This window comes from Podarcis cretensis (genome assembly GCF_951804945.1).
Source record: "Podarcis cretensis genome assembly, chromosome: 8".
In the NCBI taxonomy this organism is placed as follows: domain Eukaryota; kingdom Metazoa; phylum Chordata; class Lepidosauria; order Squamata; family Lacertidae; genus Podarcis; species Podarcis cretensis.
The window spans coordinates 28859498-28887413 of NC_137177.1; the positions used below are offsets into that span (position 1 = coordinate 28859498).

General features: G+C 44.7%; 1 protein-coding gene across 4 annotated transcripts; it reads left to right on the forward strand.

The window, feature by feature from the left end:
* Positions 1-26281, forward strand: STMN1 (stathmin 1; the record flags this gene model as incomplete). 4 transcript variants are annotated; one of them, XM_079987826.1, is made up of 6 exons in its annotated part: positions 1-152; positions 15989-16191; positions 23434-23498; positions 24353-24525; positions 24948-25139; positions 25820-26281. In XM_079987826.1, the coding sequence occupies 4 exons, from the start codon at positions 23486-23488 to the stop codon at positions 25889-25891; spliced, it is 450 nt and encodes a 149-aa protein (XP_079843952.1). In that variant the 3' UTR covers positions 25892-26281. The 4 variants fall into 4 exon arrangements, with proteins under 4 accessions (XP_079843952.1, XP_079843951.1, XP_079843953.1 ...); XM_079987825.1 differs by lacking the exons at positions 1-152; positions 15989-16191 and adding an exon at positions 20984-21099; XM_079987827.1 differs by lacking the exons at positions 1-152; positions 15989-16191 and adding an exon at positions 22169-22287.
* Positions 26282-27916: the final 1635 nt, after the last annotated feature.

Genomic DNA, 27916 nt, shown 5'->3' on the forward strand with positions numbered 1-27916 from the left:
CTGAAAGATGGTGGCGGAACACTGTGCCCAGCAGATCAGATGGCATGGGATGGCCCCAAATGGACAGTGCCAAGTATCAGTTTCCTCCTGCTGAATGTGTAAGCCAAAAGGACTAACGTGTACCCTATTGTGGCCAGCTGTTTCATATTCTGGTAAGACAACAAACCCCTTCGTACTGGGCTCCTCCAAACGTCCTTTTTGTTAAGTTGTGGGTTGACATAGCAGACGACACAGCGATTTCTCCAAGTAGCTCTTTATTTTGTAAGCTGGAATAGAACTGACTGCAAACAGCTCAGCCGGCCTGCTTTTATAGGCAGCCGGCTGTCAACATTGTAGCAACAACAGCCCAGCGTTTCCCGCCTAAAATAACTGACGTGGACCTGAGTGAAAACTATCTACAGACCTGAGTGAAAACTATCTACAGTATCCCCCTGCTGGCCCAGGGTGAAACTTCACTACATAACACCCCTCCCCACCGAGATATGGCGTTAGTTACAATCGTAATGGTTTCCTTATATACAGCACTATGCGTAATGGTTCAATTAGGCACAAAAGCATATCGGTTACATTTCCCATACTTAGACCAACAGTGATACATGTCCAACAACATAGTCCTTTAAATAAGTTGGGCGCTTGGAAACTCTGCCAGACCGCCGGGGACTGGTAGCCAAGTCCAGAGGGCCGCACAGTTCTTGCTGAGGCTGTGGTGCGACCCTAGGTGGCGTTGGAACCAACTCCCCTGGATCCGCTGCTGTGGGTGGAGCCTCCGCAAGTGGAGTGGTCTGAGTCTGTGGTAAGTCTGGCAGACCCTCTGAAGCGGCTTGGTTCGGCTCCACGCTGGCAGTTTGCGAGGGAGGTGTAGGTGGGGCCTCGCCATCTGTACGTGTCTCTTCTTGAGCCGCAAGCACAGTTGGGGGCACCACGGTAGTGTCCAAGTCCCCAACCCTGCGCCTAAGCTGGTCTATGTGCCGTCGCCACAAGCGTCCGTCTTCGAGTGCCACCTGGTACGAGCGAGGTCCAGTGACTCCCACTACTGTGGCTGTGTGGGGCAGGAACATGTTATAAAAGTTCAGCAGCCCCAGGAACGCCTGCAACTCCGTCTTGTTCTTTGGGATGGGGGCCTGCTGGATAGCGCGGATCTTGGATGTGGTCGGGTGAAGGCCAGAGGCATCGATAAGATAGCCCAGGAACTCTACCTGTGGAATGGCGATCTGGCACTTTTCCCTCTTTACCTTGAGCCCAGCCTCTTGGAACCTGGTCAGCACGGCACGGAGGCGCTCGAACAGCTGCTGGTGTGAGTCTGCAGACACCAAGACGTCATCAAAATATGGTACCACGCCCAGAAGCCCTTGCAGGAGACGCTCCATAAGGCTTTGGAAGATGCCAGGAGCCACACTCACCCCGAACTGCAACCGGCGGCAACGGAATGCCCCCCGGTGGGTGACGATCGTCTGGGCTTCAGCAGTGGCATCATCGACGGGCAGTTGTTGATAGGCTTGGGCAAGGTCCAGCTTAGTGAAGACCTTACCCTCACCCAGGGAATGCAGCAGGTGTTGGACAACAGGAACCGGATAAGCGTGCTGCTGAAGTGCCTTGTTGATCGTGCACTTGTAGTCAGCGCAGATTCTCACCGACCCATCTGGCTTGACAGGCGTGACGATGGGGGTTTCCCACTTGGCGTGGTCAACCGGCTCCAAAACTCCTTGGGCGATCAGTTTGTCCAGTTGTTTGTCCACCTTAGCCTTGAGAGCAAAGGGAACCCGGCGTGGCTTTAGCTTGATGGGGGCGACTTGTGGATCAAGGCTAAAGGAGATGGGCGTACCTGTATATTGCCCCAAGGTGCCGTCAAAAACCTCGGCAAAGTCTTTGACCAGACCCTCAGTCTCTGCGTTAGAGATGCAGTTGATGCCGGTGACTTCCAGGCCAAGGGCATCAAACCAGTCTAGCCCTAGGAGGCTTGGCCGCTGACCTTCGACCACCACCAACCGGAGCAGGCCCGAAAAATCCTTGAAGGCAATCCGGAACCGGCCAACGCCTACCACGGGAATGTCGTTTCCCTGGTAGTCTCTCAGGTGTACGCGGTGAGAGTCGAGTTGCCTTTTGGACACTCTGGGTACTAGTCTTTTGATGGTGCTCCATGACACGATGGACAGGGCAGACCCGGTGTCGATCTCCATGTCACATGGAGCTCCTTCAATGAGCACCGTGACGTTCAGCTTGCGTCGTGTAGGCGAGTCGGTTTGGCCAATCGTGGTTCCAGACGGGCAGCGGCAGTTGGTGAGAGCGAAACAACTTTCCTTGGCAGACTGGAGTGAAGACTTGGACTTGCGAGTCGATGAAGGGGGGTTGTCAGACGGAGCCGATCGGCAGACCTTAGCGATGTGGCCCCTTCTGGAACACTTCCTACAGATGGCGTCTCTGAATCGACACTTGGCACGGGAATGGTTGCCTCCGCAGCCGGCACATTCCGGTTGGCCCTTGGACTTCTGTTGGAACTTCCTGCGCTCCCGCTTTGTCTGGTGCACGTCATCGTCTTCACTGGAGGATGCCTCATCACTGCTGGCCTCTTCATGATGCACCGGAACTGGCTCCCTAGCAAGACGCGGGCTGCTGGACTTGCGGATCTCCTGGGCGGAGCGTTCAGCAGCTTCTGAGGCCACAGCCTCCTCAATGGCTTTCTGTAGCGTGAGGTCTGGCTTGGCGAGGAGACGCCGTTGCAGATGGATGTCCCGGACCCCGCAGACGATTCGATCCATCAGGGCATCGTCTAAGTCTCGGAACTCACAGTGCATTGCAGCCTGTTGCAGGGCGGTGGTGTAGTTGTTGATTGACTCCCCCTCTGCCTGGTTCCGGTGGTAGAACGCATGGCGGGCAGCAATCTTGGACAGCTTTGGTGCGTAGTGGTTGCGGAGCTTCTCTTGGATCGTGTCCCATGGTGTTGCCTGGACTGCTTCAGGCGCAACCAATGCTCGGGCTGTCTCAAACACCTCAGGCCCACAGAGGCTGAGGAATAGGCCCCGCTTCCGATCCTTTGATACTGCTGTCAGCTCGTTGGCTTGGAGGTAGCAGTCGAACCGAGCGAGGTAGGAGTCCCATGATTCAGAGGCTGGCGCAAACGGCGGTAGAGGCACAAGTGAAGCCATGATTCCGATGCCGGCGTGAAGGGCGATGGATGGAACACAGTGCTCTTAGCCAGAATAGTCAGCTCTGAATTGGTTCTGTCCAGTGATTTCGCTCAGTGATTTCGCTCTGTGATTCAGCTCAGTGATTCAGCTCAGTTCAGAGGCTGGCCGCATCTGGCTGTGCTCTGATGTCCATCGATCCCATCCTCGTCGCCAGTGTTAAGTTGTGGGTTGACATAGCAGACGACACAGCGATTTCTCCAAGTAGCTCTTTATTTTGTAAGCTGGAATAGAACTGACTGCAAACAGCTCAGCCGGCCTGCTTTTATAGGCAGCTGGCTGTCAACATTGTAGCAACAACAGCCCAGCGTTTCCCGCCTAAAATAACTGACGTGGACCTGAGTGAAAACTATCTACAGACCTGAGTGAAAACTATATACAGTATCCCCCTGCTGGCCCAGGGTGAAACTTCACTACATAACACTTTTTATTGAGTGTTCATTATTATTTGTGCTCATGATGTTATAACAGGGGGTTGCCATCGTCCTCTTTTTTTCCAGGACATGTCCTCTTTTTCAGGAGTAAAATTTCTATCTGGGTGGATTTTTTGAATTTTCCAAAATGTCTGAGGGCGTGTGTGTGTGAGTGGGCTACTTTTTATTTTGCATACACAGTACTAGATGACCAAGTGCAAAACATATACGGTATATATTGTGTGAGTTTTACATGATGCAGGAAAGGAGCAGGTCCTTGTTTTTTTATATTATGAAGGGACATTGTAGAATGTGCCTGCTCCTGCACCTCCTTCCCACCCCAGGTGCCGGCAAATGTGTCCTCTTTTTTTGCTCTTTAAAATATGGCAACCCTATATATGCGATCACACTTTCAGGATGTATGGTGTCTGCGACAGTTGCTTGAGCAATGAAAAGACCCAGATGAGTATGGGTCCGTTTTTAAAATGCTGCAGTTTACAGATAACACAAAGAAACACATAAAATAAAGGAATACTTAAGGGATAGCAAAAAACCCAAACCCCTGTTTTTAATGTTGTGTTTTAATTGTTGTAACCTGCTCTGGGACCTTGGGGTAATTTTGAAGAGGAAGAGGAAGAGGAAGAGGAAGAGGAAGAGGAAGAGGAAGAGGAAGAAGAAGAAGAAGAAGAAGAAGAAGAAGAAGAAGAAGAAGAAGAAGAAGAAGTTGAAAAAGATTTTATAACAATATGAATTCCAGTGATTCAGTAATATCTCCTACTTTCCCACAAAGTACTGCACTAGGTATTACTCATTTGGTACCATTGCGTTTGATTTCTTCCTTTTAACAATAACCAATTATTCTGTTACTAATTAGAAACAGATGGAATGCTACCTGGTTTTCCGTTTCTAATTGTTAACAATTAAATAACTGTAAATATATTAGAGTACCTGTATTAAAGGTCTAACTATTCTTCTTTCACTCATCCATACTTCCCCCACGTTGCCTTTATGCTACCACATCAGACATTTCTAGCTAAGACTTTGGAATCCACTTACTACATTTTATTGGCTCATCTAAAAAAAAAAATCATCTTATTTGGTTGCCACAGTCAAGACCACCACCACAAATCCGGTTGAGCCATTATCACTGTTAGTTCAACCTACATATGCACATGTTAAAGACTTCACCTATGGACTAAGGCAGGCATGGCCAAACTTGGCCCTCCAGATGTTTTGGGACTACAGTTCCCATCATCCCTGACCACTGGTCCTGTTAGCTAGGGATGATGGGAGTTGTAGTCCCAAAACATCCAAAGGGCCAAGTTTGGCCATGCCTGGACCAAGGCATCATAGGAACAGAGGAAGCTGCCTTATACTGACTCAGACCATTGACCTATCCAGCTCATTATTGTTTATACTGATGGGCAGCAGCAGTGGCATAACATGCACTTGCAGTGCCCAGGGCAAGGCAAGGATTCCCCCCCACAACCTCCTTGTGGGTGCCGTATGGGAGGCAACAGGCAGACTTTGCTGCACCCCTGCAGTGGCCGCTCCTCATGAAGGTTGCCTGCTCGTCAGTCTTTGCGTTTGTCCTCTCAGCTTGGCGAGCTCCCGGACCAGTGGCTGGCACTCCTTGACAGGCTTGGCAGTGTCCCAGCAACACCAAAGCTGCAGCTGCAGCAGGCCTAGGAGGAAGGTGGCAGAGAGCAGGCTAAGACACCAAGTGCAGCCCTTCTTCTGTCGCCTCTCCTTGGCCCCACAGCATGAGGGCATGCACCAGTGGGTCCTGGGTGAGTGGGCAGCTCTCCACTGGGGCATGCTCCCTCGCCCAGGGGCACATGTCAGGTGGGAAGCCCCAGGGTAGGACCAATGCAGGCTGGGGAAAGCCCAGACTCCGGTCAGTGGGAGTTCCACCTAGGGGTAGGTATGCCTTCGTCAATCATGAAGAGAAGGAGATGCTACCATAGCCCTAAAGGCCCAGCCTGGGCATGGCTCGCCTTCCCACAGCTCTGGAAGGCAGCAGTCATGTGGCCTCAGTGAGGGAGCCTGTCATGGGGGCGCCAGGTTGCACCCCCTCAGAATTCTGCAACTGGGGCCACGACCCCCTTTGCCCCTCCCACACACACTACACCAGGCAGCAGCTCTGCAGGATTTTAGACACAGGGTCTCTCCCAGTTGGAAATTGAACTGGGCTTTTCTGCATGCAAGGCAGTTGCTCCACCACTGAGCTAAGGCCCTTCACATGTGTCAGTGCCTGCAACTGCAGAAGAGCACATGTGTGTGAGGAGCGATCAATGTGAATTCAAGAGGTGAGTCTCAAAGCTAACTCACCTGGCCGCTAACAATATTCCAGTGCTATTTTGTCTGTGGGATGCAACACAAAACAAGAAGAACAAAGTACTGTGTGGTGTACAATATGCAAGCATTAGCGTTCCCCAGCTGTGTTTGTTATAATGATGCATTAGATTAGACGATGCCTCCAACAGAGATGCTAAAAGCGCTCTTTACTGGCACAGGCCAGAAGCGCCCCTGCATATCTTCTTCCCATGCGATGTGAAATGGAGATAAAAGAAGATAGGGTGGAAATGATGGCTATACAGAAATGGATTTATTGTGGAGACTGCAACACCAGCACATTCTGAAGCAGCTTTTAATTGGTGGAGAGGGTAGTTTAAAAGAATAAAAATCGTTATTGGAGCTGTAAATGTGTGACTCTTAGAAGAGGTTATCTATACAGAAAAGAGCTGGGGAAGGGACAGTTGAGTGTGTTTAACAGGCTCCAAAAATAAAAAAAAACCTGTTTGGAGGCACTATCTAGGGAAGAAAGAAATCTGCTTTTTGTTAAAATGAAGGCCTTGTATTCATTTAGTGCTATGCGGTCCCCTTGAAAATAACTGAAATTTCTGGACAGTATATTTGATGCTGCAAAAAAGGACAAATCTGTAGCATGAAGATTTGTAGCTGCTGATAAAGGAATTATAGATATGACATTTCTCCTTTTTGTATATGGATACATTTTTAATACAGATGATACTGTGCTTGTTCTAATGCTTTCCTTAACTATGTGAATAAGAGCCTTGATGCCTTGATTTTATATTTGTTTAAAATACTTATATTCTGCTTTACACCCACACCTACCTTAATAGATTGCAGTTATTGGGAATATAATGGCACCAGGTCCAAGACTAGCACAGCTTGTCTTCCTTGTTTGAAAGATCCAAGGCCTGCCCTGATCTGCACTCAACATCATCTTTTTTCAGCTGCTACTACTGCGGGAGCATTGTTGGAGGAGCTTTGGCAGCAGAGCTTTCTGACACTGCAATGAGAAGGCATTCATAGGAGAATTTTAGTCTCCACCCACAGACTTACCTCTGTTAGGGATGGTGGATAAATTTGATTTTGGTCCCATTTAAAGGTGAACCTACCTATTTTGCCCTTCCCGAAACAATAAGCAACTGAAACACAGCCATCCTTTGAAATTCACTCTTCTCCAAATTTTGCAGTGTAGTTCTCCAACAAAGTAAAACAAATATAAAAATACATACATTGGGGTAAAGTGTACATAATTCATAAATTTGTGGAAAATACATAAAAGCAACATATCAGGCAATTGCTTTGAAAAAAGTCTGTGTCAGGGGAAATTGCATAGAAGAGTCTATATTAGGAGAAATTCTCAGTGAAACACTGTTGTTCTTTAAGCTTGGATCCCCAGATGTTGTTGGGCTACAATTCCCATCATCCCTGCCATGGGCTGGGGAATATGGGAGTTGTATTCAACAATATCTGGGGACCCAAAGTTGAAGAATAGTGCAGCCAATACTGAGCTATATGGACCAGTGATCTAAGTCAGTATAATGCAAATTCTTATGTTCTTACATGATGTCAGCTGCAGTTAAGATGTGACTGACTTGCACAGCACAGTGCAAGATCTGACAATCAGCCGACCTGGCAAAAACAGGTCACGTGACATCATTGTGACATCAGACCTGGCCCAAAGGAAACTGAGAGAAATAAGGACCTGACCCAAATACAGTCCCCCACCCCTGTTTTAAAGGGCCACTGTTGGTGAGATTTGTCCCCTGCCCTCAGAGTTCACCCTGCTGAAAACAAAAAGTGAAAGTGAGAGACCGTTCAGTCTCCCTCTTTCTCTCTCTTTCTCTGTGAAGTCTTCACATAACAGAGCCTCCCAATGAGATCTTAAAAACTGGAAGACTGGTAAAGGAAGAGGTGTTCCCAGCGATACAGCAGACCCAAAACATATAAAGCTTAGATCACTAATGTAATGAGCACACATTGTGCCACTAAGCAGCTGGTGACCCCAATTTCGCTGCAGCCCTAACTCTGCCAGGAGGTAAGCTGTGTAGGGTTAATAGAGAACATCACATTGAGATAAAAAGAAAAAAAAGGGGGCTTTTATTTTAGCCCACTAACCTTCAACACCACAGGCTGTAACATACAGCTGAAGTTTTCTATTTTCCTCAGTGGTAGGAATTTTCAAGTACAGTTTCCCTGTAAGAAAGTATTGGAGATTACAGGGTGTTTTCCTCCCCCACAACATTTCCTTATTTGCATTATGCAAATTGAGCATAGGAGAGTACAGATGAAGCCATCTTGATGCTTTATAGATTTCTCCAAAAGGAAATGGCACACCCTGGAAGCCACAAAGCCAACTGCATAACCCAAACTCTCCTTTCTTTATCTGGCTACATGCCAATTCCCAGCTTTCTTGCCATACCTACACAGAGCGGCTAGTCTTAGAGTATGTTCTAATTATTGTTTACTGCAGCTCCAGCATGCTCCCACCACTGTTTTTTTAATCGAGGTTAACCACAATCACACGCCGTTAACCACAATCCATCTGAATCTAGTGGCTTTAAGAGAAATATTCCTCTGTGATGCACTCTTTAAATATATATCTATATCTATAGATAGATAGATAGATAGATAGATAGATAGATAGATAGATAGATAGATTTTAAAACTTCCATGTGATTCAAAAACCAAAGTCATAGCTCCATTGCGGTGAGAATAGTTCAGGCAGCTTTTGCACATGCACAAATGACAGCACATGTACAGATGAAAGCATAATTGAATTGGGGTTCAGCACAGGGAAAGAAATCCTCAGGTGAGGACATCCCCACTCTGGTGTGAACAGCATCAGGAGAAAGCGATGTCAAAAATACAGCAGAAGGCAAACCACCTCACAGTTTCAAATTGCTAATGTGAACATACCCTTAGTTCACATCCTGTCTGATAGGGATGTCCAGCAGCTAGCCAGTAGTAACTGGGTACCAAGAACCATTAAGGAAGCATTTTTAAGCAATGGTGGACTTTGGGGCTCAGATTTAAGCGGCATCCTGGGCAACACCAGAATCCGACGCCCCCCTTGTGCTCCATCTGAAATCATAGTTGCAGTGCCCACTGCAGTGTCCCTGAGGCTCTGCACCTAGTTTGCCCAAACCAGTTGCGCTCCCCTAAATCCACCTCTGCTTCAAGCCACCAAGAACTTCTTTTAGGGACAGATTGCAGTACAGTGATACCTCAGGTTACATATGCTTCAGGTTACATACACTTCAGGTTACAAACACTTCAGGTTACAGACTCCGCTAACCCAGAAATAGTGCTTCAGGTTAAGAACTTTGCTTCAGGATGAGAACAGAAATCGGGCTCCGGCAGCGCGGCAGCAGCAGGAGGACCCATTAGCTAAAGTGGTGCTTCAGGTTAAGAACAGTTTCAGGTTAAGAACGGACCTCCGGAACGAATTAAGTACTTAACCTGAGGTACCACTGTAACAGCAATTTTTATGTTTTAAAAAATAGGGAGCACCCAGTGGCGTAGCGTGGGGGGTGCAGGGGGGGCCAGCCGCACCGGGCGCAACATTGGGGGGCGCACTCGCAGCTCTCTCCCCCTACCTGGCTCACTCACTCTCTCTCACTGCAGTGCTGGCTGTGCGAGTCCGATCCGAGCTGCCGGGTTGCTGCCCACTGTGGAGGGGGAGGGTGCCAGGCGTGCGGTGCGGTGCGGAGTGGAGAGAGAGCGAGGGAGGGACTATCTGGGGGAGGGACAGTGCAGCGGCCGCCCAGTGCAGCGCTGAGCGCGGGAGAGAACTACACCCAACCAGCCCAGGCAGCAGCAAGAAGAAGCTGGCAGCGGCGGCAGGTTAGGGGTTAGGGGCGCAAATTACTTGCCTTGCCCCAGGTTAGGGGGTGCAAATTACTTGCCTTGCCCCGGGTTAGGGGGTGCAAATTACTTGCCTTGCCCCGGGTGCTGACAACCCACGCTACGCCGCTGGGAGCACCCGTTGTTGTTTCTATCCCAAAATCTTATGTGTATAGCCTGATAACTGCGGCACTTAAAAAAGACTTATGTAGCATACATTTTATATCCTAGAACTGAATGCTGTGTCCAGTGTTATTCCTACTCACAGTAGACCCATTGAAGTTAATGGGCAATGCTAATTTGGATCTATTAAATGCAGTAGGTCTGCTCTGAGTAGAACTTCACTGAATACAAGCCTGAGTTTACAGAGTGACTTTTTGTCTGCAAGATCCAGCTCATTTTGTACTTCTTATTTTTCTTTGTTACCCCATTACCTTTCACTCAATGGCTCTTGTTAGCAGTATATTTCTGCCATGCAGTGAATGGCTTACTCATAGTAAGAGATGGATGCTGTGGTCTGTTTGCAGGGTTTTGACCTCCCAAACAACTGCTTTGCTAATCAGAAGCCAAGCAGTTTATGGTTTCTCGTTTTAATCAAAGCAGCAGGATCGGTAGCTAATTCCCACCACCACCAATCAATACTGCAAATGATCTTGCTTACAAAGGACAAGCCACCTAAGAGGGATTCCATGTAAGAACTCCTCCCACTGAGGCCCTGGTTTCTTGTATCATAGGTGTACGTTTAACCATCTCATCGCAAGCTGGTGTTAATAATACAAAGGATATTGCTGCTTCTGTTATGCCTGAGCCTACTTTGTTGAATCCCAAAGACTAATTAGAGACTGGGGAATAGTTAGTGCTTCACCCAATGCTTTTAGTTCATTCTATTTCAGTTTCAAAGAGCAAAAGCAAATATCTGATTGGAACACACTCTCTCTTTTTTCTGTATGTGTTGAATATTTTATGGTTCTTCCGCATTGCATCGCTATGCTGTGGGTTGTCAAGAATCACATTGTCTTTGCTCTAGATCCAAGGTGAGGGAGCTGTTCCTGACACTTTTGAAATCCAATTAGTGCATTTCATGTCAGCTATGATGCAGGCTGAGGGGGAGAGAAATCCCCCTCCTCACAGCAGCTGTTTGGTTATTAGAGAGCAGAAGCCTGATGTACAGTTTGGTTATTGGTTATTTTGGGACCCAAAACAGTTGTTTTCTACACTTGGCCTAGAAATTTCATGGGACTCCATGGAGGCAATAATACATGGAGGCGAAGGCAGAGGTGATCTGAAGACTGGGGGAGAAGCAGCTATCCATCTTTAATATAGGCATCCTGAACACAACAGTCAAGCAAATGTTGGGGTTTACATAAGCACACCATATATGGCAGAAGCAGGAGGTGGTCCTCTATGAATCTGGGAAGGTTCTGTGATTACATAAATCTTCTTCTTAAGGGACTGATATGTCCCTGAACAGCTGCCCTACAAGCTGCATTTTTCCCTTCAGCCATTGCTGCGACAAAGCACAGAAGCGAATATATGCTGTATGTGGATAGGGGGCTGGCTTTTATACAGATTAATTCAATTTGGCATGGGGAAACAGGCACTTAGAACAGGGGGATCTAAGACAGACCCTTAAGAGCACTAAGCTCTTACACACATACAAAATTGCCTTATGCGAATTCAGGCCAATAGTTCATTCAGCTCTTCCAGCCCCCTCCCACACCTCTAAGCTAACATTGGGGAAGAAATTCAATTCAGTTCTCAATTAAAGGTGAACTTACATAATTCACACTTGCCAAGACAATGTGAGAACCTAAACACACCATCCTCTGAAATTAGCACTTCTCTTAATTTTGTGATACTGTTCTCCAACTAAACTGTTTACAACAAAGGTTTTATATTAGAGGAAAGCATGCATAAAAGTGAATATACTGGTGAAAATAACTTATGCAAATCTGTGTCTTCCTTTGTCTTGTTTTCTGGTGATTTATTTCCTCTTCTTTGGCAATGCACAAGTAGCAAAGCTTGCTCAAGAATGGCGAGATATCTCTAAGGAAGAGGTGTAAGCCGCAACACCTTGAGGAACTGTGTTTCTAATGACTTTGAATAAAAAATATAAGAAATAATATGTTAGGATATTTGCATTTTACTCCATATTGGCCTAGGGGGAGGCCTGGGGAGAAGTTGTGGCTCTTCGGGTGTCCTGGGGGCCAAACAGAGAGGCCTGAACAGTCTTTTGTTTCCCATCCCTGATTTAACTATTGTGGGCTGTTTCCCACCCCTGTTCTTACTATTCAAATACTGTTGATGTATTTATTACATTTCTATCCTGCCTTTCCTCCAAGGAACAACTCTGTGGAGTAGGTTAGGCTGAGACACTGAGATGGGTCCAAAGTCACCCAGCACGCTTGATGGCAGACTGAGGATATGAACCCTGGTGTCCCAGGTGCTAGTCTGACACTCGTAACTACTACATTACAATGACTCTGCATCAATGTGTGTTTAGCAAAAGTACCGTATGTCACAAAGTGGAGTTGTTGGAGACTGTGATGCCACTTTAAACACCTACTGTCCTTCCCAGACATTCAGTCGATTGCATGGTTGTTACTCATTTGTTGCGTAAGATCCAGGAATCTTCCATCAATAAGATGCTTCCAGTTCATGGATCAGGCATTTTCCTGGGGCTTAAACCATGTATATGTGGTTTTGGGGAAAGGCAGCGTCTTCCTCCAGCTAACAAGGTTGTTCCAGTCAGTAGTGACTGCAAAGCAGTTATACAAACATTACTGGTCCAAATACCATTCCTGCCACATTGCTGATCATAAGTACACAAGCCACCAATGCTGATTCCAGATTGGGGTGGGGAGTAACCTTGAGGAGGATACCATTTGTGTCCCCCTCCCTCAATAGGCTCCTCCTCCACTAATTGCCCGCTTTCTGTGGGCCCAGGATGGTGGGGGAGGCAAGCAGAGGCTGCTGATCCTTCTCACTCCTGTCACTGCTCATTTACTTAGAGAGGGCAGGTGAGGTGAGCAGGAAGTGGCAGCAAAGGAGATGGGGAAAACAGCAAGGCTGCAGAGCCTCTTCTGATGAGGAAGGAGCCTTGGCTGTTTCTAGGTTATGCTGCCCCTAACACCAGCCCTGCAGCTTTCCCGCTTCAGGCCCATACTGTGTTACTATGACATCCTTCACAGATTTAATTCACTTTTTGGTAGCTGAGCAGTCCCCATCAATACCACTCAAGCAAAGACACTGCCACAAAGCCCTTTTAGAAGGGGTAGGGGAAGGGGTGAGAATTAATGCCCTTCCATCTCTTGCAGCAAGACCCAACTATTTCCTGTTTGTATTTTTCGTCCTGTATGGGACGTGCACCGCCTCTCTCCCAGGGTTTTCAGTAATTATGAGCATAAGAAGACCCCTGCTGGATCAGGCCAGAGGCCCATCTAGCCCAGCATCTCTGCATCCCACGGTAGCCAAGCAAGTGCCTATGGGAAGCCCACAAGCAGGATGTGAGAGCATCTGGCTGTTGTTTCCAAGTGACTGGCATTCAAAGATAGCATATGAACTATCATGCCTAGAGGCTGCTGATAGTCTTATACTCCACAAAGCTGACTAATCCCCTTTTAAAGCCGAGTTGGTGGCCGTCCCCACATCTTGTCATAATTAAACTATGCGCACCCTGCTCTCTATCAAACACATAGACATCACATGTAAACATGACACTGCTGGTGGTGGATTAGAACTAGTTCAAAGTGCTAAAGTGAAGGTTCAGCCATTTTTTACAATCTGCACAAGCACGAAGTTTCGGTTTTTAGGCCCAACTCGATCTGTCGGGGCAGCTATCTCTGCTATTCCTATGTCAGCCCCCTAAAGAGGGTACGGGTTGGATAACTGTAACAAAGGGAGCCCCTTGCTTCAGGTGGCAGAGCATGTGGTGCGGCAGATCAATGCTTTGGCCTCAGGCCACCTGCCACAGCTGTTGGCCTGTTGCCTTCGCCCACTGTTTTGCCGGCAGAAGAGCTGCCTGCCAGGCTAGTGCAGAGCTTGTCTGAGGCCCAGGGTGGGAGTCTTGTTGTTGGCAAGACAGCGTAAGTTCGGCAGGTCCTTAAGCACCACCCCTAGCCAGCTTAGCCCTCTGAGGCCTGGGGTATGTGTACCCGGCTGCTCTCACATCTGTATGGACCTGATGCCAGCTATTGCTTTGAAACTGTATGGGGGGGAGTTATTGTTTTTGTTTGTTACTATGGTATGCATTTTGGTTTTTTTATATTGTAAGCCACCCTGTGCTCTTTCGATGGTATAGAAAATATAACAACAACCACCTCTATATCCAGGGCCTGCCCCTGTGTCACCACCAGGGGCTACCCTTAGGTCTCAGGTTTGGGCTCTGAAATCTCAGGGTCTAGGATGGTTCTGACTTGGCAAATCTAATATTAAATCTATTTGAATATATGGCTTGCAATATCAAAAAGACTAGACACAGGTTTACTGCTGGTAGGAAAAATGCAGCTTGGATGCTTAAACAGCTTTGCACATTTTCTCTGTCTCTCACACATGCACACCCTCCTCTCACTCACAGATTAATTTTGTTCTCTATAGATATTTTTACCTTGATCAAAAATAAAAGCCCTTCTGTGTTCTGCTTCTCTGTGAGCTGCATAATTATCTCACTTGCTATTGGACAATGCAGTTGAAGGGGTATTTTGGTTATTTGCACCCCCTCCTGTCTTGCTCATCCACATCACAATTAATAATAATGCAATTTTAATTCTAGACTATCTGAATATATATATATATATAGAGAGAGAGAGAGTTAGTTAGTTAGTTAGTTAGTTAGTTAGTTAGTTAGTTAGTTAAACGGTCACTAGAAGTTGTGAGGGTCTTCTTGATGCCTCCAAACTTTATAATTTTCCCAGATGGGTCAAAAGAAAGAAATCTAAATCTATATTTTATTCAACATCTGTTGAGTTGGGGTAGACAGTAGGTATGGGGGAGAAATGTGATTCAGTTCACATTTAAAGGCAAGTCTACCTAATTTGCAATTTCCAAAATATGAGAACTGAAAGACAATCATTCTTCAAAATTCATACTTCTCCAAATTTTGCCATGTTTTTCTCTAGCCAACGGATGTCTTTAAAAGTACATAAACTGGGGTAAAATATGCAAAAAATGCACATATTAGTGAAAATAACATACAAAATGCATTATTATAGGGGAAATTGCTTTCAAAATGTACATATTTAGCAAAATTGTACTCAAACATGTATAGTAAGAAAAACCTGCACTAAAACGCTGATGAATTTTCACCAGAATTTTATTTAAAGTGCAAACTGATGTGGAAATATGAACAACTGAACTTAAGATTGGACAGATGAGAAACTGAAATGGACTGATTCACCCATACCTAAAATAGAGGTAGGATACAGGGCTGTAGCCTGTGCCACTGGGGAACAGTAAAGGTCTGGTCCTGCAAGGTTATTCTAGTTCGCTTCCTATAATTTGCAATCAGGAAAAGTAATTCTCTAGACCGTTTGCCTCATGTAGCTTTTAGGGACATTGTGCAGGCTATTCTGCCCAGTAGCTTTCTAAAAAAAAAATAAACTTATTTCCACCTTCCATCATTCTGGCCAATGAATGTCAAGGCACTGGAATAACTGACAAGCAATAGGCCAGAGATAGAGAACCTGTGGTCCTACAGATGTTGTTGCAGTCAAGGGGCCTAAGGGTTGATGGGAGTTGCACCAGGTTGGCAAAAGCTGATTTAAAGGGTATCATGTCAGTGGTGCCACTGCAGTTATGGAGCTCAGTTCCCAAAGATCCTATAAGCTCCCTCTCTGTGTTTTTTGACTGGTGCTGAAAACTTTTTAATGCTAAGAGTTCTTTTTAAAAATCTCTCGGCTGTTTTCATAGATGAGAGTTGGGGAATGTGTAGCCCTGCAGATGTTGTTGGATTCCATTCCCATGAGCCTCAACTGGCACAACCAGTGGTTAAAGTTAAGAGTTCTAGTCCAACAACATCTCGGTGGCCCCAGATTTCCCATTCCTGCTTTAGCAGAATGTTTAGAACACCCATTTCCAACCTGGTGCTCCCCCATATTTTGGACTTCAACTCCCATCAGCCCCAGTTGGTGAAGGCTGATTTAGAACGACGAACAACATGTAGAACTAGGTAGGGTTTGTACTGCAAACACAGCACGTTAAACACCACAGAACTTAATTAATTATGGTTATTACTAGCATAGAAATCTTCATCAAGGGGTCAAGAAGCTGAACCACATCAAAAATACCGCGGAGTCTTTCGGGTTGTAAACATCTGCTTGAAAAAAACATCTACTGCTGATTATTCAGTCTGAAAAATCTACCCATGTTTGGCTGCCGGATGCTTGTTTCCATGGAAACAGACATCCGATTGGGAGGAGAAAAAACAACCCAGCTTTAAGGTAATGTGTGTTTTGAAGGATCTATTGTTGCTTGTCACAATATTAACCCACTCTAATCTAGAAATTCATGTGCAGAAATCGTTGTGCCTTTTAAAAGTAGAGATACGTAACACATCAGGGTCCTATTGATATAGCTCAGTTCATGGGTAATGTAAGGCAAGAGCTCCGAAAATAAGGGCTTGGTTTTATCACCACTGGTGCAGTTAGTCCATGGTCATTTGTCCTTGACATGTATATTGATTTCTACTGTGATTTAAATGAAAAGGTCATAAAAACCCATCCATTACCAGTAGGAAACCAAACCTTTGAGAGTGCTGTGTCTGAGTGTGCACACTCATGTGTTTAGGTAGGTAGATATATTCAATATTTGAGATGGGGACAGATGAAGAAAAAGGCAGAATCGCTTAACAATAAAAACCCATACAGATGATTTATGTATATGCTTTATCTACGGTCCTCTTACCATTCCACAGCCCAGACAGCACTAAATGGGCTTCAGTTCAAGCATTTGGCTTATGTGAATTGTGGATCCAGCCCAGCCACCTACTGAATAAATGGGACATTTGTCCCGAGTGCTCTAAAGGGAGTGTTCAGCAACTAGTGCTTTGTCTCTGATCATTTTGTCAAGCCTGGTAGATTGGGGGGGGGGGGGGAAAGACTATTGTTTTGAGACAATTGGAAGCCATAAGGTTATCAGATTTGTAAACCAACCTTTAACTATGTATTTAAAAGCCCTTTAACCCTATAGGCATTAACCAGTGTTTCAGCTTATCTCTGTGCTGCAAAGTTTTCACCTGTGAATTCTTGCTTATGATGCTGCTTCTTAAGGCATAGTGGCATATTAGTAGGATTTTTTCCTGCAAAGTTGTCACCCCAGCAGAAAGCAACCTCCTACAATATTGAGATGAATTGAAACATGATTTATTTCAGATAGTTATGGCATTTGGGATGGGACAGAGGCAAGCCAATAGCCAGAAATGGTCTCAAAATGGGATTTAATGGGTTGAGGAATCATCACCACATAACAGAGACAGTGGCTCCCCATTTGTGAAATGCTCTCCCCAAGGAGGCTCGCCCAGCACCTTCAATACATACCTTTAGGTGTCAGGTGAAAACATTTCTCTTCAACCAGGTGTTTGGCTGATTAACATTCTATGTGTCAGTGGGGGGTGCTATTGGTTTGTTTTGCTTCTGTTTTTATTTTATTTAGTATTTTGTGTTTTCATTTTGTATTTTAAATAAATAATAATAATGTGGCCTTAGTAAGCAATTGGATAAGATACTGCCAGCATGCTTTTAATTCTACCAATAAACAGGGATAAGGCGCACACACCTGTGGCTACAAAACTAATCAGAGAAGAAAGAGGAGACGTTTGGAATGGTTTCTATGTTGAACTCTTGAGAAAGGGCAGGGAATTGGGGCTGCATCCTTTGCAACACTTACTTGGGATAAGTTCCACTGAGCATAGTTGGACTTACTTCTGAGTAACCTGCATAGACTTGCTGTTTAGGTAAGTATGCAGCATGATTAATTTACATGTGAACAGAATTAATCCCAAGCACCCAGTGCTATGTTTAAAAATGGGACCAGGGACCAATTATAAACTTGTTTGAGTTTATAACTTTATTCTAACAAGACTCTTGTCCCAGGCCTCAGACAAGCTCTGCACAGGCCTTGATATAGGTACCATGTAGTGCTAAACTACAAACTGAGACCATAGTTGTCAACATTTTCCTTTTTTAAAGGGAAATTCCCTTATTCTGAATAGGATTCCTCGTAAGAAAAGGGAAAATTTGACAGCTATGCCTGAGACACCAGGATTCCAATCCCCACCCCCATGAAGCTAACTGGGTAACCTTGGGTCAGTTGCTGTCTCTTAGCCTAATTACCTCATGGGACTGCTTTGAAGATAAAAAGTGGAGGGGGAAGAACCATGTACATCTTGACGCTCCTTGGAGGGAAGGCAAGGAGTACCGGTAAATATGCTGATCCTGTGCACACTTAGAAGTTAGAGCCACAGTGAGTTTAATGAGAACTTTCCCCCACTGAAATCAATGGGATTTAAACATGCCTTAATTCTGGATGTATCATGGTCTGTCTCTCTTTTCTGCCAGAAAAAAGATAAAAATAAATCAGTTAACAGATTAACAAAATATGTGTTGAGGACTGTACATTTTTGATATAGCAGTTGCATTTTATTATTTGATGTCTAATTTGTATATTTCATCCTTGTTAAAGTTACAGCATACAATTTATGGTAACACACGTGAGTGGTTTTCAGTTTATAATTAGTATTTTTATAGCAGCTTCCACTAAAGCATCTGCCAGCATTTTACAAACATTAGTAAATGAACTCTAACAATGCTCCTCTGAATTAGCCGTAATTTATGAACTTCTATCAGAGAATGTACCAAATGGAGGAACTGCCGATATGCAAAGAGCCTCCAGGGTGTGACTAAACAGACTCACTTCCTATTGTTGCAGACCTCCAAATATGTGAGGACACCTGCTGAAAAATAATGAGGCAGAGGTTCTCCAGGGAATACAGTTAACCCATGCACACAAACAGCACAGGAGAAGCTGCTTTAGTGTCAATCAGGAAAATGGTCAGAATGTTGTTCGTAGGTTTTAAAAAAGCAGAAAATGGCTATTTCCAAACTAAATGTAGATTGTGGGGCTTGGCTGTGTGACAAACTTAAATCAGCTTCAAGCCTGTTTCACTGCCATTTCTCGTAAGGAATCCTGGGGACTGTAGTTCTGTGAAGTGGGCTAGAATTGGCTCTGCAGTCTTTCTGCGCTAACATGTATCCGACTTCTTTGTTCAAAAGATGTGAAAGTGACATCATTCAAACATAATGTTGGCTGTGAACCATGGTTAGGGAAATTAGCCAGTGTGTGCAGCTCAAGGGCACTCTGCTTTGCTGCTCTCTTTCTAGAGAAGCAAACCATGGCACATCTGGTTTAATGTTACATGCAAACCAGCACTTGTGATTCCCCCCCCCACCTCCTTGATTGCTCATCGTTTGTATGTGATTAAAAGAACCCATGAGTGCTGGTTCATATGTTAACACTAAGCCAACCACTCTGTGGTTTGTTTCCTTACACTAGGAAACAGGATTGGTTGAGCTGTGTGAACATGCTTATTTTTCTAACTATAGTGTATGGCTAGGGTTCTACCAGTGAATTAAAACAATTTCCAAATGGGTTTAATTTAAAGATGTAGGGTAGATGTGCTATATATTGCACAGGACTGCAGTTCCAGAGAAGGGATGTAGGAACGATTTAACCAGAATGCAGACATCTTAGAGTACTGTACTGAGTCATCTTAAAGACTAACACATCTACACTACAGTGGTACCTCGGGTTAAGTACTTAATTCGTTCCGGAGGTCCATACTTAACCTGCAACCTGAAGCACCACTTTAGCTAATGGGGCCTCCTGCTGCTGCTGCGCCGCCGGACCACGATTTCTGTTCTCATCCTGAAGCAAAGTTCTTAACCTGAAGCACTATTTCTGGGTTAGCAGAGTCTGTAACCTGAAGCGTATGTAACCCGAGGTACCACTGTATTGTGGCACAAGCTTTTTGCAACTAGGTTTTAGTTTCCCAGAACCCCCCCCCCCGAGTTTATATAATAATATTTAAGATGGCACAGGACCTTTGGCTGTTGTTCACAGTTACACTGCCTTAATCCCATGGTGTACATACGTTGCAAGTTACAATGTCGAGCCAATGGCAGTTTTACATTTGAGTTAGAAATGTGAAATGCAAGTACTTTTAATGTTTGTGTTTAAAAAATCCCTAACAATAAAGCCATGTATATCTTGAGGTTTCATTTTGTTTAAACCTGTGTAGGTGACCTGTGGCCTTCCAGGTGTTGCCATTGGGCTCAGGGTTCCACCATCCCTGGCCATTGGTTATGCTGGCTGAAGTTGACAGTGGTTGAAGTTCAACATCTGCAGGGCCACAAGTTCCTCACCCACATTTTAAAGCTTCCTTCTCATTTTCCTTTTAGCAGATTTTGACATCCTATATTCTGTTATATGGCCAGATTCCACCGAAATGAGCTCTTGATCATCAAAAGGTGCCAAATAACTTCATCTAAAGGAGGTGGAACTGCTCAATTAAAGACTGGTGTGATTGTTGGTATGACGCCCTCAAAATAAATTAAAAAATTGTCCAGTACCACCTTAGAGACCAACTAAGTTTGTTCTTAGGACTATAATCCTAACACTACACACTTGCAGTCTTATGGTGCAAGACCCACTCAGGTAAGCATGTTCAGGCATGAGTTGAAAGTTGAAACTTACATAAACATCTTATTAGAGTAAGCTACATTGAGCTCAGTGAAGCTTGCTCGAGAGTTAAAGGGCCACATGCAGGGGCTGCAAGGCCTTCTGAGTAGAAGGGAGTGTGATTAGACCTCGGTTTTTTTGCGGAGGGAGGGCGTTTTTGTCTATTCTAAGGTCAAATGATTGACATGTAAGCAGCGGAGACAGGAGGGAGAATGAGAACAAAGGGACACTCTTCTGTTGCCCCAGGCAAGGAATGGACCGCGACGCCCACAAAGGTTGCACTGAAGTTGGAGAAGGAAACCAAGAGCCTGCCAATTTCCCATATATTGCCTCCCTCCACCCGTCTTAAAAAAAACCAAAAAAACTTTTATTGCACCCAGAGACACTCCCCTGCACTACATTTCCCATCATGCCATCAAAGTCAAAGGGGCTAGAGAGAAAGAGAACGCTCCCCTCGTTTTCTCCCCCTCCCTGCTGCGCGGCACGTGCCGCCTTTCTCGGCCAATAGGGGGCGTGGCCGATGCAGGTCACGTGCCTTTGTTTGCCGCTTTTGTGGGGAGCGCTGGGCGGTTAGGAGCTGAGTCTGTGTGTAGCCGCCGCAGTGACAGGAGCAGGTGGGTTGCCTAAGAAGCTGGTTTGAATCCGAGGCGGGGCCGGGAACGGCGATAACGAGCGGTCGGTCCTTCACTGCGAGGAGCAAATGGGGCTTCGTTTAGTGGGGCGGCAGCGGAGTGCGTTGTCGGGGAAGAGGGGTGAAGGGGGTTTCTCGGGCGGGGTCTCTGAAAAATCCGCTTTTGTCTCAGGCGGCTCCGTTGCTTTGTCACCTAAATGGGCTGCTGCCGCTTTTTAAGCGAGTGCGTGGCTCGGTGGTGACCAGCGGGTAGGAGCGGGGGACAAAGGACTGCGAGTGAGGAAGGCAGAAGGGGCGCGTGCTCTCCTCGCGGAGGCTATTGTTCGCTCGCGCCCCCACCCCAGTTCCTGAACGGACTGGCGGCGCCCGCTCCCATTTCCCCCTTCCTCTGGTTTTCTTCTTGACAGCAGTAGCCCGTCTATTGTTGGAGGGAAAGGGGCGGCGCCGCTGTTGCTGTCGAAGCTGCCACCGCCGCCACCTTGTCGCGCCCGCCGACGGGGATTAAAGGGAGGGGGCGGCAGGCGCGTTCCTCAAGCGGCGTGAGGGGTTAAAATGTGACACAGGAAAAAGGTGGGAGGGGGCGGGAAAGAGAAGAGACCCCGCGTGCAGCGGGAGGAAAGCGAGAAGAAGCCCCGAGCCCAAATAGACGAAGAGGCAAGCGGCTGAGGCGGGTTTTTTTGTGTGTGACGCCGTCTCGCTCGGGATTGTTTTGGCGCGCCGAAGACGGGAGGGTGGAGGAACGCGCGAGCAGCAGGTGCCCGGATGTTACCGTTATAGCTCAGATTCTTCCCTGCCTCCCCTCAATTTTTTTAATTTTTTTTTTTGCTGAGGGTGGAAGCGCGCGCGCGCGCGCTCTCGGGCTGTTTGAATTCGGTGCGGTTCTAGAATGGCGCGTGGGGTGGGCGGGGCTTCGAGGCAGGCGCCGCTCTTCATTTTCTCTCCCCCCTCCCCCATCTTTTCCCCCTTCCACTATCTTGCATTATCTCTGATCCTTATTGGCTGTGAGTATTTTCTCCTGGTCCCGCCCCATAGTATGTAGTAAAAAGCCAGTGAGGGCTTTTTTCGAAACCACCCACCCCTGCTTTCAGATCTTGGGCGTTGTTGCTAGCCTTTGGTTTTCCAGCCTGACTGCAGAAGAGGTGCCCCTTAAGAACCCCAGCTTTTTGCTATTGTGCGTGTTTTATTTCTTCTCCTCCTCCCCGCAAAAGAGCTTTGTTTGTCTGGGAATACAAACATACATATGGGTGCCATTGTGCTCCATTTAATTAGATAGTATCTTAAGAGGTCAGGAGCAGAAGAGAAGAGGTTAGGGCAAGGCTCGGATTTATTTAATGTATGCCGCCTTGCTTTGTTAATACTGGGTTTAGCACAAACGGTTCTAGATCTCGATTATAGTGAGCCACCCTTTGTGTCTCGAGGTAGCAAGAACAATGGCGCATACCAATCCTAGGCTAGCAGATAAAAAGGAAATATGTCATCCTTCTGAGGCTCCTGAGGGAGGGTTCTGGTGAATCTAGTAGCATATATGTAAGGCTTTGATTGCTTTTAATCAACGTTGAAGGGACAGATGGAGCACATCTGCCCAGTGGATTAGTATTCGTTGCTGGAAATAAATTACAAACCATAGTGTCTTACTTTTAGGTACCCTTGGATATAGCTGGAGGAGGGGGAGGCAATAAAATTCTCAGGTGCTGTTATCAAACTTCTTGGTGCCCAAGCAGCCTGCACTCTAGCAATCTATCTAGCCTTATATGCCTTCATTTGACTAGCTGGTAGGAAAATCTGATGTACCTTCTTACAAAATACTTGCACTTCTGGTTGCCCACTATCTACTTAAGAGCTTGGGGCACAGAATTGTTAATCCCAGACATAACAGGATGTTTGAAATGGACACATGTAATTTGAAAACTATTCATATTCACCTAGCTTGAGACACAGGACCAGCCCCTGCTTTATTGTGTATATCGGTAATGCAGTGTAAGACTGGTCTGCTTCACTCCAGTAAAGCACCAAGATTGTGTTGTAGCATCTTGATTAATTTCTTTTAATACAGTTTTGAATAATATGAGTTAACAGTGGTGGATCCTTAGTGTTGGGGGTGGGGCTGATCTGAGGACATAATTTAATTCAGAGTACATCATTCTAGATATTTACTATGTATAGCAGATTGGTTTCTTTTTTCCAGATGTGTTATTTTGCATGTCATCCAAACCTAAATAAGGACTAGAAACTGGTAGAAGGAAAACGCTGAATAGAGAAGTTCAAGTCCTAACACTTATGTAATGATACTATCCATCTAATGTTTCCATCTTCTTAGTGCTCACCTATTGGAGTTCCTGCAGCAAATTATTTTGGAATCTACTTCAGCCATGGCTTCTTCTGGTAAGTGCTACTTTATCTACTAATACTTGTGTTAGAATCATGGGACCCTGAGGATCATCTAGTCCAACTCCCTGCAATGAAGGAATATACAGCTGTCTCATACAGGGGTCAAACCTGCAACCTTACCATTATCAGCACCATGCTCTACCAACTGAGCTATCCAGATATACGTAATGATGTCTCAAGATACATTTTTAATAAATTAAAAGCGTTCTAAGTTACTTAATACTTAAACATCAGTAAAATGTATATTAAAACGCATTATAATTTTTTCAATCGCATCAGCATTAACCTGCCAGTGTTACAGCTATATTACACATACTGAAAAGCACAGATGACGTCTACGCTTGAATGATGGTGTTCTTGTCCGGTGCAATATAACTAAGGTTCATACCTACATCCTGCGACAACTATTAAAATGTCTATAACTGTCCTCAAATGGTGTTTTTATTGTAGTTTGACTATGTGTGAAACTAAATTTTGCTGTAGGTGCCCAAATATTGATGGTAAGATAACTGTACAGGTCTTAAGTGTGAATATTTAGCAAATGCCTGTATTAAAACATAAGGCACTTTTAAACTGGATTTGTTGTTTTCAAGGAAGCAGGGATTGTGCCTTTGTGGAGGTACTTTGTATTCCATTATAGGCCCCCGGGGACCTCAAACAACACTTAACGATGCGGAGGGAAGTGGGAGCCTCAATTAACTAGTCAAACAGGTTATAAAGTTTGTACTGCAAATGCAGACTTGAAATTTGATTTGCTTCCTTGAGCTTGAGGGCACTTTTAAGCAAAAGTGTGTGTTAGCATGATGTGGCTCAAGGATACTAACTATTACTTACAATGTCTCTTCTAGACATTCAGGTGAAAGAACTAGAAAAACGTGCTTCTGGACAGGCATTTGAATTGATACTTGGCCCTCCTTCAAAAGAAGCTGTTCCAGAGTTTCCCCTCTCTCCTCCAAAGAAAAAAGATCTCTCACTGGAAGAAATTCAAAGGAAGCTAGAAGCAGCAGAAGAAAGGCGCAAGGTAAACATTATTTTTCTAGTTCTAAATACTACACTACATTGTGCAAAAGTGTATACTTGAAATGGTAGCCAGTTTATAGAATTTACCATTAGGAATGTTGTAGCCCATGAAAAATGCCTCAAACTGGATGTTACAGCACCTTAATAGTTATAATAAATTGAGGATTAGATAAAGATTAATAGTTCAAATAGAATTGCTGCAGTTCTGTTTGAATTTAAGTATACTGGAAGTGGAGGAAGAGATTCCAGGACAAATAGGGGAGACACACTTGTCTATTCCATGTGTGCCCTGATTTGAAACTAGCTTAGCTGCTAGTAGACTGAGGCCACTATCAATGACTCAGATGATACTTAACACAGCCCAACAACTGTAATTACATACAGACTACTCTCAACTAAACATGGAATGGATCTATATTCTAGTCCCATGAAGCTGAAGTGTTGAAGCAGCTAGCTGAAAAACGAGAGCACGAGAAAGAGGTGCTGCAGAAGGCAATTGAAGAAAATAACAACTTCAGCAAAATGGCAGAGGAAAAGTTGACCCACAAAATGGAAGCTATCAAAGAGAACAGAGAAGCACAAATGGCTGCTAAACTGGAGCGCTTGAGAGAGAAAGTAAGTCTGGTATTTAATATTCTCTATAAAATAATGGAATATGAACTTGGACCACCAGTGACATTTACAAACTAGGAACAGTAGACTTTGGTTTAAAAAATAAAAATTAACACCTAACTGCTCAGAATTTGTACATAATTATTTAATTTTGGAGGGAATGAACTATTGGAATCACAGGACTTCCTAAGTAGCAATAAGGTAAGACCAAGTCAACAAATAGACACTTAACACATACAGGTTTCTACTGATAACCACTTCCCTAACATTTGACTAAAACAAAATAGCTGCAGTTAGTTCTTTGTTTTGTCCCTGTGTTAAATACTGTGTTGAATAGGTATTTAGTGGTAGAGTTTAAAGAATGCTTTTGATAAATGAGAACTGCACAGAGCTGGAGGTACTTAAAAACTGGATGGGTGGAATTTTTTTGGCTGCATGAAGCTTAAATGTTAACCTGTTGGGATGAAAACCATGCTTCTCAAGTCATTAAACTATAGGATGCCAATCTGCTTGAGTGCATCACTATGTAAAACCCCAGGATATGCTCCGCAGAAACTGCAAATTGTAAGTTTTATTTTAGTCCAGACTTTGCATTGTGTTTATAGAAACAAAACAGTTTTGGTAGCAGTAAAACCCCTGAAGAACCAAGTTCTCTCTCACTATCTTAACTCTTGCTTTACCAGGACAAGCATATTGAAGAAGTACGGAAGAACAAAGAAGGGGGGAAAGAATCTGGTGACAACGAAAGCGACTGACTTCATCCTGGAAACTGACTTTCTCCCCTTTGTCTAAATATCCAAAGACTGTATTGGCCAGTGTTTTTGTTAAGTTTCTAGAAAACTGATGTAGAGCTTGTATAGTTAGATCCAACTGTACACATGCTTTGGGGAGCTAGAGGGGAGCCCTTTTCATGTTCACTCTTTTTCTAAAATGTTGTCTTTCCAGTGTAGCTATCTTGTTGCATTTCTTCTATTCCAGTGCATTTGTTCCTGGATTGATGGCTAGTGCTGTATTCAGCTCTGACATATTTGTGAAAGAAATATGTAGTGTAATGCTCATGCTGAATCTGTTACACTTCAGAATCTGTCGGTTTTAAACATATTACTGTAACCAAGTGACTTAATAAAAGCTGCACAGTGCTGTTATCACAGGTGACTGTTTCTGAGACTAGCATGACTAAATATGCAACTTGGGCATAGCTATGGCTAGAACATTTTGATGCAATAAAGAACAAAAAATGCTTGCAAGCAATATATCCAATGGCTAGTGATGTTTCACAGTAGCCAGCTTCCTTAGTTGTTGCCTATTGTCCCAGTTTCACAATAAGAGCTTTGTCTTGCACCTCAGCAGTTGTCAGCTGGTGGTTTGTTAAACAATTAAGAACCACCTCCCTCCCTGGATAGGCTTGCACTTTGTAACAAATAACTTCTTGTTAACATGACTGTGATCTGACTTCTAAAGCATTTGCCTGTTTTTAAGTTTCATTTAAAATTTTGGGGTGTCCATACACCCTCAAGCTCCAAAGTCACCATTTTTGCAAACTGCTCTGGGTTCAAGTACAGTGCTTGGGATAAGAGAAAGCTTAGGTGGTGCTGGATATTAAAGAGACTTTATTGTTGAAACATACTGACTTAATACTTTTAAAAGGGAACTTGTGGATCTTGTAAAATGATTGCATTGTAGAGCCTTAAATTGGTTTTGGGAGTTTGGGTGTGGGGAATGATAGCAAAACAATGATCTGAAAGATAGTGTCTGCCAAATAGTGCTTGTTTTGTATCTTAGTGTTGTAAAATGTATTTGCCAGTTGGAGCAACTCCCCCATGTGGCAAAAAATGTAACAACATAGTCCCAGTATGGAATTCAATATTCCATTCTGAAGTATGGGCTTGTAATAAATACTTAACATTTCAGTGCACAAAAAACTTCTGCAGGCACAATACTTAATTCAGAAAATAAATTATAAATATTTTAAAGAATAGATGGCTTTTCTTCACTTGCAGTACGAAGAACGCCCAACCTAGCTAGTACTGTGTTCATAACCAACCTACTTTGATGAGAGCCACTTAACAGACCTTTCCTCCCCAACTCCCCCCCCCCCAAGCTTCTGGAATGTTTCATAAGTAGTGTGACTGGTACCAGGTTATTCAAGCTGTATTTTAATGGCATAAATGCGAAATTGCTTCCTGTCCATGTCTCTGTACAGATGTGTGCTTGGTCAACTTGCTCATTACATCAACATATAAACATTACTCTGTAACCTATTAGATTTAGTCAGCCATCAATAAATAGACATAACTAAATTGGTTTCTTTTCCTTGCTGCCTATAAATAGTAAATACCTTGACACCGAAAGCGCTTGTGATGCTTTAACATGTGGGGGGATGGAGAACAATGAATGCTGAATATGTGTGTAATTGCTAACTGGGAAATATTCTTAAAACATATCTCCCAAGTTTTCTTGGAGAAATAGGGTCTCAGTGCATTCCTGCTTACCTCAATGGGACTTGAGGTAAGTGCATCCAGGATAGTCTTGTCCCTGTTCTGTTGCTAAGGGCTCCTTAGAACTTTCAATTTGATTTGCTTGCACAAAGCTTAGGTGGCAGTTAGACATCTGGTCTTTATTGAGTATCCCAATTTGCTTGTGGGATTGTCTACATGTCTTACTGTTCATTGATTCCCCACCCCACACTTCTCAGGGCATTTCCCCATCACTTAAAACAAGGTTTTTAAAAATGAAAATTGATGCACTAGGGTGACAGACCACAGTTGTCCAAAGCTAAA